The 11,776-nt window shown below is 45.6% G+C and overlaps 1 protein-coding gene across 2 annotated transcripts in view; it reads right to left on the bottom strand.

The window, feature by feature from the left end:
* Positions 1-326: 326 nt before the first annotated feature.
* Tmc5 (transmembrane channel like 5) overlaps positions 327-11,776 on the bottom strand; it is a 77,437-nt gene continuing 65,987 nt past the window's right edge. For both annotated transcript variants that reach the window (XM_010610067.3, XM_010610068.3), the window contains 7 exons: positions 9,687-9,762; positions 9,395-9,528; positions 7,254-7,427; positions 6,016-6,094; positions 3,727-3,831; positions 2,269-2,311; positions 327-772 (listed from right to left, as the gene is read on the bottom strand). In XM_010610067.3, the coding sequence (XP_010608369.1) occupies positions 726-772; positions 2,269-2,311; positions 3,727-3,831; positions 6,016-6,094; positions 7,254-7,427; positions 9,395-9,528; positions 9,687-9,762 (658 nt within the window). In that variant the 3' untranslated portion in view covers positions 327-725. The remainder of the gene's footprint in view (positions 773-2,268; positions 2,312-3,726; positions 3,832-6,015; positions 6,095-7,253; positions 7,428-9,394; positions 9,529-9,686; positions 9,763-11,776) is intronic.

Here is an 11,776-nt window from a genome sequence, read left to right as displayed (position 1 = left end):
AGTTGGCAGTTCTGCAAAAACAGTTACACATACGCATGTACTCCTTTCATATGCACACATCCATTCCACGCATCATGTCTGGTGCAGCGTAGGACTTCATTGATGGTTATATGTATAAAACTTCACAGGGACTGAGTCCCACGCCCCCTCCACCCTGGTCTAACCCCAAAGACACCTGTACTTAATACTCAATAAAGAGACAAGACCTCTGAGTCTAGTTCATTTTGGGGTGACATGAAGATGTTTTTAGTTCAAAGTCACAAACAAATTGAAATTGCACAATTCAAAGGATTTATGTGCCTGATTAAGGATCATGTTTTTATTCACTCTGGACCACTTTTCACAGCACCAGTTTCTAAACCTTTGCCAGATCTGGGAGGAGAGATTGCTAAGGACCAATAATTCAGACACATTTCTCAAAGACAAAGTACATCAGTTTCAGATTATATCTTTCCCACATTTTCTGGGTTAAATTTACCATTTCAACAGTTTACTGGAAAATCCCAATTATGTTGTCTTGAAAACATCAATCCAGGTTTGAAAGGTAGCAGAGCATGCCCAATTTCACTTTGGCATTGATAGTGTGGGTTAGTTTACCACTCCCTGCTAAAGGCTTGGATTCTCTTCCACAAGCTTCTCGAGGCTCAGGTGTCGTGGAAGAATCTGTCCCATCTTAATCTTCTTTCCTTATTGGCTTGATGTCTGTCTGGCCACCACAATAGTCATCAGGCCCTTAAATTATCTTCTTGAGTGGATCGCCTAAATCGCAGGTCTGGGTTTGACACAGGAAAGAGTAGTTAATGCAGACACATACTTCCCCGTTTCCAGGAGGGAAAGACTGGGCCTTAAAGGACCTGTAGCTTCTCGTGCCTTTTTTACCCTGAACTCCCAACACGATGGCAGAAGTAAATGCTATCCCAAAAGTCAGTTACTGAGTTGTTTGGTTTCCTTCCCGGCATTCATTACCCTTCTGGCATCAGCTCCAGATCATCCTTGGGAATCCACCTTTACTTACTCTTCACCTCTGTGGTTCTTTAAGGTGGCCCTACCCCCGTATCTACAGCTGAGACACAATTCAGGTATGACCGAGGAAAGGGACACATTTTCATAGCCGTAGCAATCGGTCCATGGATGAACACCTTGCCCCATCAGATTGAGCGAAACACTGAAAATTCTAGGTCCCCTACTCTTCCACTAACCCCAATCTGAGAAGGTATGACAATTGAGAAAGCTGTTTTGCCACAATTAGTAAAGACTTGTTGGCAGAGGAACGAACATGGACAATAACAGAGAGAAACAAGGAGAAACACTGAGCTCCTGCCTTAGGTCAGTCCTAATGCAAGAATCACTCTTGGATTTTTACTTAAGCCATTTTGGATCAGGTTTGCAACCAAAGGAGCCCTTGGTACACAAGCAGTCCTGTGACTCTCTCTCCTTTGGGCTATAGCACCAGATAAATTACCACATTTTCCCCAAAATAAGACCTAAGTGGAAAATAAAGCCAGCATGACTTTTTTTTTCAGGATGCTAATAATATAAGCCCTACCCCCCAAATAAGCCCCAGATAAGATCATCAGGCAGATGGACACATTTAATTTGTCCACTGAAACACTATGGCTGTGTTGAATTATAAAATAATATAAATAATATTACTGACATTAAGAATTAAATGATCAGGGCCAGGGATTTAGCTCAGTGGTTCTGCTGCCTGCCTGGCAAGTGCAAGGACCTGAGTTCGATCTCCAGTACCAAAAAAAAAAAAAAAAGACAAGTGAGCATATAAATTATAAATATTTGTAAACACCCAAGCAGGTGTATTTGGATGAGAGGTAAACACCTATGTAAACAGATGATTTCAAGATATATTCCTGAATGACCAGGATACAGACACAACACATGAATAATGTGCACGTTTGCTAATGAACAGGCGTGGTTGTGTCACATGTGAATCTTCATAGTTCAAAACATCATGTGTTGCAATGATGCCCTAGGACCAGGCTACAGGAACAAGAAGGGTTCGTTTTTGGACAGCTCCACTACCCATGAGATTGGGGCAAGTATTTCTACAGGAAATGGGAGTTGCAAGAAAGTCAGGCTGGAATTCAGGGTTTGGAGAGTTACAACCATGTTCTAGAATAAGGTGACATGACTGTGTTTGAACAAATAAATGGAGATGATTGTACATGGATACCTTGCCCTATGTAATTTGAGACTGTCATATTTGCAGGGGAATGCAGTAGCGTTTTATTCTGTCAGTTAGGTACTTACCAGCAGCAGCACTACATTCCCCCAAATGCACAGGGCCTTGTTGCTGTGAAAGGAAAATAGGCAGCCACGTCACTGGGAAAGAATGGAGATCCTGGGTCTTGTTGCATGGGTTGTACAATTTGTGGACCTCCCATTACTTTAAAATGAGGGGTAACAAGACAAAATGTCTCATACACAGAACTATCAGGGGTGTTTTGTGTCATTCCACAGGATACTTACTACACATTTATACATTAGGAACATTTATATATTAGGTAATACATTAGGACCTGGGGAGACAAGGTACAGACATGGTCCTTCGCCGCACAGGGTCTGCTCGGGCTTCTAGATCCCTTACCAGTCTTCTTTTTTTTGTACCAGGGATTGAAGTTGGGACCTTGCGCTTTCAAGGCAGGTGACAGCACTGCTGAGCTAAATCCCTGGCCCAATTTACACCTCTAGTAAACTACACTGTCAAGATCACAACTTCTAAAGTTAGTGGTATTTAAATTAAGGTGGGCTTCCTATTTAGCTTTATTTTCTGGGACGCCAAGGAAGACGACTTTGGAATTAGAGCCGGCTTTGAAGCATCTTTAATACCCTCTGGGCCAGGGATTGCTCAGTGGTTCTGCTGCCTGCCTTGCAAGTACAAGGTCCCAAGTTCCATCCCCAGTACCAGGAAAAAAAAAAAAAGACAAATGTATGGCCATATCACCCCTAACGTGCCCAATCTTATCTTTAATACCCCCTGGACTGAAATTAGTGAAAGCTTTTTAAGAGTGATATGGCAATATCTTTGAACATTACGGTGTGCATGTCCTGGGGCAGAAACAGTCACACAGAATAACAAAAGGGACTAGGAGTATAGCTCAGTGGTAAAGCATTTGCTTAGCATATAGGAGGCCCTGGATTCATCCTAACACTGCAATAATTATTATTGTAACAAAAATGCTTCAGGCCGGGGATGTAAAAACCTGGAATCAGCACTCATGTTAGGAATGAAAAACATATGTCTACAATGAAACAATGTCTGCAAAAACGTTAGGCATGCATGGGGAGGTATGACACCATTTATTATAGCCCCACTTTTGTAATAAAATCTTAGTAGGTACACAGCACACATGTTAGGAATGAAAAACATATGTCTACAATAAACAATGTCTGCAAAAACGTTAGGCGTGCATGGGGAGGTATGACACCATTTATTATAGCCCCACTTTTGTAATAAAATCTTAGTAGGTACAGGTGTGTTTGCTGATACCAGAGAGAAAGATCCAGAAGAACATACACCGAAGCATGGACAGTGGGCTGAGATTTCGGGGCACTTCTCATCTCAGTAGGACGTACTTGTATATTTTAGTAGGTTATGTAAAACAAAAAGAGAGAAGCCATTTTGTGACGCCAGGAGCCCGGCTCCAGTTCCCCGAGAACAAGACAAGCCTGTGTCCTGAGGGTCCCAGGAATGATGTCTAGTCTCACCTCCATCTCTCTCCTCTCCAGAATAAGTGCGCTGGGGTTTGCCCTCTTCTCCATGTCTTGCAGTTTGGTCAACTTTTCTATCAGGAACATCTTATCTTTGCCCTCCTGCCAAGAAGAAAACAAAACAAAAACATGAAGGAGGGGTGGTGGTGGGAGGATTAAGAAGCAATTGGAAAAAGAAGGACCCAGAAGTTGGATGGAGCTTGCTGTCATATTTTCTACTGATGAAAGAAAACACGCACGTACACACGTGCGCGCGCGCGCACACACACACACACACACACACACACACACCTGCAAAGTTAACAATTGCCCTGAGCCTTGTACACTGTAATAGGCTCTTGTAAAGCAACACCTCTGACAGGCTTGGGCAGTAGCCTGCTCTCGACTTGTGCTAGAAGCAACTTACATGCCACTATCTGAAGGCCTGAGACAAAGGGCTGTGGTGCCCCCTGACCCCACCCCGCTTGGCATGCTGCATGCTCCCTGCCCCAGAAGCCTGGTCTGCAAACCTAGGCTTGCCTGGCTCTGCCCTGTCCTCCTACTAGAAATGCCACATCTTAGAGCTTAGCTCCTAAGAACAACAAATGGGTTTCATTTGTCAACATTGTCTGTTGATGGAGATTAATAATGTAAAATTGGAGAAAGGGAGAAAGGAAAGGAGCCTGCCTCCCCGCTGGGAGGGTGTAACCCCTTTCCTGTAGCAGAAAAGGGTAGAATATTCCACGTGTGCTGTTGTGGGTGAGCAAGCGCTGTCAGCTCTCTGCCCAGTCTAGGCCAATGCTGGTCACCCCATTCCAGTGCCTCTGTTTCTCCTTAAACTTTTACCCTTTAATTTCAGTACCCGACAGTGGGGCTTGCTTGTCACAATGATTACTGTGAAGTTTGTTTCAAGACGATTTTCTCTCTGTCATTCTTTCTACATTTATTAACAGGAATTCTGTAAGGAAGAGCTGTCCTTGAGAATAGATTTTTTCACAATACCCCTAGGGTATGGTGGCAACACACCAGTGATTCCCTATACTCTGGGAGGTTTAGTTAGGAGGATTGCAAGTTTGAGCCCAACACCGGCACCTTAGTGCAATCCTATCTCAAAAAAAAAAGCTGGGGTTCAACTCGGTGCAGAGGCCCTGGGTTTAATCACCCAGGACTGAAAAACAAAACAAAACAAGCTGTCTTGGATGCAGCCAACGTATTTGGAAATTCCTGGTCTATAGGAGGGGAATTAGAATTACCAAGTGGGTGTACAAAAATGCAAACTTGTAGGCTTTCCCTCAACAGAATTTTACTCAGAGAGACACAACTGCATTGTAGTCAAGAGCACAGACTGTGGACTCTCCACAGAGGAAAAGCTGTGGAAAGCTTTGTGATGGGCGGGCTGGGCTAACAATCCTTGGAACCACGGATGGCTGCCCACACCGCAGAAGAAGAGGCATCATGTGTCTCGAGGTGATGTGGAATAGGGGCGTAGTGTCACTTGGGCTCAGCATCACTGAAGTACAACGGTCCCAGACTCAGGACAGTTCCCCTTGAGATTCTCTGGCTTTACAACAGAGTGCAAGGCATACAAATTCAGTAGACGCTATGCCTTCATTTTGGAACTCTGGTCTTTTCCCAGGCTATGTATACTTAGTACAAGCTCTGTCATGACGCTGAGCAGTGGCAACAAGCCGCACCTCACGGTCAGGTCAAGCTGCAGCTCATTTTCTGTTGAGACCACAACATACGCCGTGCATCAGTTGGCTACGGCTCATTTCCTGAGAAGCCGAGATGACGTGAGTCATCCTGGCAGTCACGTGGCTCAGTTCTAGTCAGTTCTGTGGACCAGTAATATGAACATAAATAACTGAGCTCTTCTTTGGGGAATCGATATTTATTTGCGCTAATTGCCACTAAGAAGGCAAGCTTTACCCCTCCAAAAAAGCTTTATACTGATAAAAAAAAAAAAAAAAAAAAAAAGGAAAGGGGCCGGGGATTTAGCTCGGGGGGCCCATCGGGGGCCTTTTAAGGGCAAGGCCCGGAGTTCCATCCAAAAAAAAAAAAAAAAAAAAAAAAAAAAAAAGTACAAATCCTAAGATTTTCTTTAAAATAATCTATAATAGAGATCTTCAGGAAAGAAATGGTGTAGATGAAGTAAGAGTACATAAAGTCGGTGGTTACTGGGGCTGAGTACAAGAGCCAGGGTAATTCACCGTGCTGTTCTCTCTATTTTGGAGTATCTTTGGAAAGTTCCACTATAAAGTGTTAGAAAGGAGGGGGAGGGTGACGGAGGAGCCCAACAGGACCTACGTTAATGATCTGTTCGTGGAGCAGCCTGATCATAACCTTCCTTCCCTCTGTGATCTGCCAGTAAAGATAGGTGATGATTCTGGAAGAGAAGAAAGAATGACAGATACTTTTGCCAGTGCTTTGAGGCTCCAAATTTTAATTAGTGTGCAAAAAAATTGGAATTTTTTTTTTTTGGTACCGGGGATTGAACTCGGGTCCTTACACTTGCAAAGCAGGTGAAGGAACCACTGAGCTAAATCCCCAGCCCTCAAATATGTTCCTGAAAAATCATAGCAGGGTGAGTTGCAGGTTAGAGAAATGGGTCTCAGCATGCACACAGAATCACATAGGAGGTGAAGTAAGATCCCTCCTGCACATCTCTGACCAGGGGGCCAGACATCAGTGTTTTATTTTTATTTATTTTATTTTATTTTTTGGTGGTTTCTTTTCTTTTTTTTTTTTTTGAGATAGGGTCTCACTATGTAGTTGAGATTGACCTGGAACTCACTATGTAGCCCAGGCTGGTCTCAAACTCACAGTGATCCTCCTGCCTCAACCTGCCAAGTGGTGGGATTACAGGCATGCGCCACCACACCCAGCTAGACATCAGTGTTTTAAAAATGCATATGATTCTAATATGCAGCTAAAGTTGTGAATGTGGACAGAGCCATTCAAACGTCAGGTGGTACTAGGCGGGTGGTGCACACCTGTAACCCCAGCACTCTGGAGGCAGGAGGATCGCTGCAAGTTCAAGGCCAGGCTGGGCTACATAGTGAGTTCATGGCCATCCTGAACTACACAGCAAGACCCTGTCTCAAAAACAAAACAAAACGAAAACACTTCAAGTGGCACACATTTCTTGGGAATTTGTTGATTTAACACTTGTGGGGGAAAGCCGGGGATTCTGCATTTCCAACAAGCTCGTACTATAACAAATAAATCAATATATTTCTTCTTTGTCCCTGGCACACAGCTACTGAAATTCTTGGAACCTCTAGAACGCCTTTCAAATGGGAATGCGACACAGGGTGGCTGGAGATCCCTAGGTGGCTTTAGGATAGGGCTAGTAACCAGAAAGTCCCAAAGCATGACTAAAGGTTGGACCTTTTAGTCCCCGCCCCTCATGACCACAGGGAGGACACAAAGGCTGGAAACTGAGTTAAACCCCAGCAGCCGATGATTGCGCCTACCCAGGAGTGGGCATGGAAGCTGCACACCACCCCTCCCTTCCCCCCGAGTTTCTGAGGCGCCCCTCTTACAGCACGATGAGAGTGAGGATGAAAAAGAAGTGCACACTGTCGATGAGGTTCTGATAGATCCAGACCACCCACATGTAGCCAGGCTTCCTACGCAGGGTGTCGATCCAAAGATAGATGGACTGAATGAAGAGAGGCAGGCCTCGGAAGGGGCCGCAATTAGCCGAAGGCTTCAATCTGGAAAAGCAAGGAACAGGAAAAATTCTCTGGCATGGGACTCAGATGTAGATCAAAAACCTGTGTGTGTGGTTTTGGGTGATACTGGGGAGTGAAGCCAGGGCCTTTGTACAAAGCAGCATCCGTCTTTTTATTTTTAAATTTTATTTATTTATTTTTGGAGACAGGGTCTCACTATGTAGTCCAGGCTGGCCTTGAAGTCACTCACTACATAGTCTATGTGGGCCTCAACCTCACAGCAATCCTCCTGCCTCAGCCTCCCAAGTGCTGGGATTACAGGCGTGTGCCAGCACACCTGATTTAATGTTTGTTTTGAGACAAGTTCTTACTAAATTCCTAAACTACCCACTCTAGGCTTGACCTTGCCATCCTCCTGTCTCAGCCTCCCAGAATGCTGAGATTATAGGCATGCACTGTGACATCCAGCATGGAAACAGCAGTTCTTGCCTGTGCTACCCACACTCCACCAAACGAAACCCTCTTTCTCACATCCCTGCTGGTGCGACCCTCCCATGGAGGTACCAACTAATCCAGCAGTGGCCAATCAAGAGGCCACGCGGTGACCTCTGCAGTATTTTGACTGGAGAAGTGAATGGGACGGTCTCTTTCTTGAGAACATGAACTAAGAAACATCAGCTAGCTATGGAGGCCAAAGTGTGGCAGGGTGACCGGGCAGTCAGTTGTGCTGGAGGGTTAGAAAGGAAGACGAGAGCAACGACGCTGCGAAAGAGCAGCCTGTCCCAAAGCTGCCCGGGTCTTGATGAGTCCAGTCCCGTGTGTACCCTCATCAGCTTCCTCTTTCATTCATTCATCTATCGAGGTTACTGCACTTCTCTCAGGAGAGGTTCTAGATCGGTCCTGGCAGACCTAATCCCGGCCCTCTTCAGCGCAGATTTTGGCAGGAAAGATGGGACAATTCATAAGCAGACAAAGAGACAAGGACTCACACAAAGCTATTTCTGTCTGTGAATAATGGGATGACGTAAGAAATGAGAGAGAGAGACGGAGAGAGAGAGAGGAGAGGACACGGGACTGAGGGCGGACAAGGACAGCAGAGGAGGTCAGATCTTGGAGACACCTCGGAGCTGCTGCAGCTGACAATCAGGGGGTGCGATGAAGGCAGCCAGGCAAATGGGGAGAGCACTTCCGAGAGGGGACCACGCCCAGGTGCGAGGGGCTAGCAGGGTCCTGCAGTAAGAGCTTTGGGGCTGCAGTGTGAGGGAGGCACAGGGAGGTAGAGCTGGAGAGTAGCAGGGAGCCAGGCCCGGGGGGGCCTTGGGGTTAACGAAAACAAAGGTCTGTTTTCATTGTGGAGAAACTGGCCCCTACCATCCCGAGAAACTTCAGGATATGAGCACCTGATGGACGGAATAAATTGAGTAGGATTTATCCCTTTCCTTGATTTTAGCATCTCTTGGTTACCAAGGCACGATGAGTTAAGCATTGTACAAACCAGGTTTTTTTGTTCTTTTGTTTTTTTAAATTCTAATGTTTTGACATCCAGGGTCTTGTTGACCCTGGGGAGATGGTCTTTCCCAGGGCCAGCCTGTAAAGTTATGTAGACCAGTAGTAAAATCAGCGCTTTCTTTATCAGGACCCCTGTTTCTCTGGGCCACTGTTCCCCTGCTCCAGTCTCCCCAAGGCCAGGTACCAGGCAACTTAGGACAGCCAAGCCCCCAGAGCCGGCTGAAATCATTCCACCGACCAAACCCTAAGCCTACCCACCCTGTCGTGCCTGTTCCTCACCCAGGAAATCAAATGAAGGCTCTTGCCCACACTTCCCCTCCTCTCTGCCTCCTGTCCAACACTGGTGCCTCCCTGGTGGCCCTGCATGGCAAGGTGTCCCCTGCCCTTGGGAACTGTGAGTAACAAACTATGATTCCAACAGTACTTGCCTCCTATCAGTTGGCCTTATCACACCTACATTTACCAAAACCCACATTTTAAACAAGGCCACCGTGTCCTACCTCCAGATGGTGATGGCCAGGGTGCACAGCACTCCGGTGAAGGAAGGGAAGAAGAGCAAGAAGATGAAGACTGTGATCATCTGGGAGGCCCGCCAGGCTTTGCTCGGAGGCTGGAAGTTCATCATCAGGCTGATCTGAGGAGAAAGACAGTCTCCTCCCATGTGTGGCCAGAAGAACACCCAGATGGAACCACCAGGTGCTGGCTTCCGGGGCCCTTCCCCATACCCCTCCAACTGCCACCAGGTCCCATGAGAATCAGAAGCTGACTGGTCCCAATTTGGGACTGACTCACGTTTTTTACATAAAACATGATGAACAGAGTAATCATTTGGATAAAGGGCAGCAGAGGGCAGAAGAAGATCCCAATCCTATGAGGAAAATGTAAGTGTCAGAGACCAGGGGAGACACGAGGACTCGGGACAGATGGGGGTGACAGAGGGAAGGGAGAGCTGGGAAAATTCTGTCCCCCTAAAGGTCGTAGGGTAAAGTCCTATCTCCTGGTTCTTCAGACTACAACTGTCTTTGGAGACAAGGTCTCTAAAGCAGTAATTAAGACAAATTAGGCTATTGTGGTGGACCCTAGTCCAACACGACTGGTGTCCCTAGAAGAAAAGATTAGGACATAATCCCATGAGGAATGATCATGTGAGGACCCAGGGAGGAGACAACTGCTGATCAGCCGAGGAGAGAGGTCTGGGACTGATCCTCCCTTCTCGGCTCTGAGAAGAAACCAACCCTGCAACACCCTGATCTTGGACTTCTGGCCTCCAGAACTGCTGAGACAAACTTCTGGGGCATACGTTGCCCAGACTGTGGTACGTTGTTCTGGCAGCCCCGGCAGATGAACGCACAGAGAAACTGCCTGCATCACAGCTGACCTATCCGGGTTCCCCCATCCCCAGTAGCCACAGCTGCTCCCCACGCAGCTCTGGAAGGGAGATTTTGCAGGGCCTCCCACACAGCCACCAAACCACCTCAGGCTTCAGTGTGCACTGAGGCATTATGGAAGGTCTGAGGCCCTGCAGGGACAGGCCGGAAAGAACCCCAAGTTACAAATGAGAAGGGCTTTACTTTCCAATTCTGTGATATTTCTGAGGGCCCAAGAGGAAAGTCTCAGTTTTGTGCTAAAATGGCTTGAACTCAACTCTTGCCAAATCCCCAGCTTTTCTAAAAAGTTTAAAGTCAAAACTGAGATCACTAATGGATAGCAGTATCTAGACAGAATTTAAGAACCGTGTAGGACAGGATTGCTTTTATTTTTTCAATTACTTGTGAATTGTTAAATGGTTACATTTATAATCATAAAATAAAGATTCCTTTAAAATGTATTTGAATAAAAAAATAAACAAGCTATCACAAAGAGTCAGCTGGGCACGGTGGTGCATGACTGTAATTCCAGCACTCTGGGAAGCTGAGGCAGGAGGATCACAAGTTTGAACCCAGCCTGGGCAAGTTAGTGACTTAAGTGAAACCCTGTCTCAAAATAGAAAAATTGAGAAAAAAAAGAACTGGGTATGCGGTATGCGGCTTAGTACAAAGGCACATAGGATAACAGTGGTTATAGTGTTCCCTCTTATAAAACATTTCTGAGTCAGGTACTCACTGAGCATTTTTTTTTCTTTTTAGTTTCTTCACTGAATATTTAAGTATGTATATTTTTTTTTCTTGTTTAATCTACTGTAAAAACCAGTGAAGTAGGCACTGTTATCTCGACCTTTTACCTTTCCCATAGGCATCCTGTTGGTTGACATAGTGCATAGGGGATCTTTTGAAACTGTCAAATTGCCAGTGGGTGACCTGAAAGTGTACAGATATATCACCTAAAAGACAAAGAAAAGCCCTCTCTATTTCTAAAATGGTCCATTGACATGAGTGAGTTATCTGCAGAGAGTCAGATTACCTGAGCAACTCCATTAAAAAGTCAGAAAACAGAAAATTTCCAGTTGCACGGTATGCTGGAATGCCAAAGCCATTTTGTCTACAATCACATTTAATCCTCAACACTACTTGTTGTTATCAACTACAGTTATTAACATGTGCATTTACCAGTGAGGAAACAGGCTCAGAGAAGCTCAGGGCCCACAGTGACCGGAACAGCTAACCCTAAAAGCTGGGTTATCCAAGCCTAACTACACTGCTCTCATTTGGCAGCTAGAACCTGGGCCTGTGAGGCACCACACAGAATTTTGGTATTAAGTTCTCCATGCTAAAATAAATAAGGAAAAGGACTCACTCGCTGGCTGTTGAATTCTAATTTGTAGATGAGGATATACACAAACATTGATGCAAAGGGTTGAGAATGTAGCTCAGTGGTAGAGCACTTAGCATACCCAAGATCCTAGAACCAAGTTTGGTCCCTAGCACATCAACAACAACAACAAC

The sequence above is a fragment of the Fukomys damarensis genome, unplaced genomic scaffold (genome assembly GCF_012274545.1).
Source record: "Fukomys damarensis isolate Sample0158 unplaced genomic scaffold, DMR_v1.0_HiC HiC_scaffold_34, whole genome shotgun sequence".
NCBI classification, from domain to species: domain Eukaryota; kingdom Metazoa; phylum Chordata; class Mammalia; order Rodentia; family Bathyergidae; genus Fukomys; species Fukomys damarensis.
This window is presented reverse-complemented; position numbering and strand designations above follow the sequence as displayed.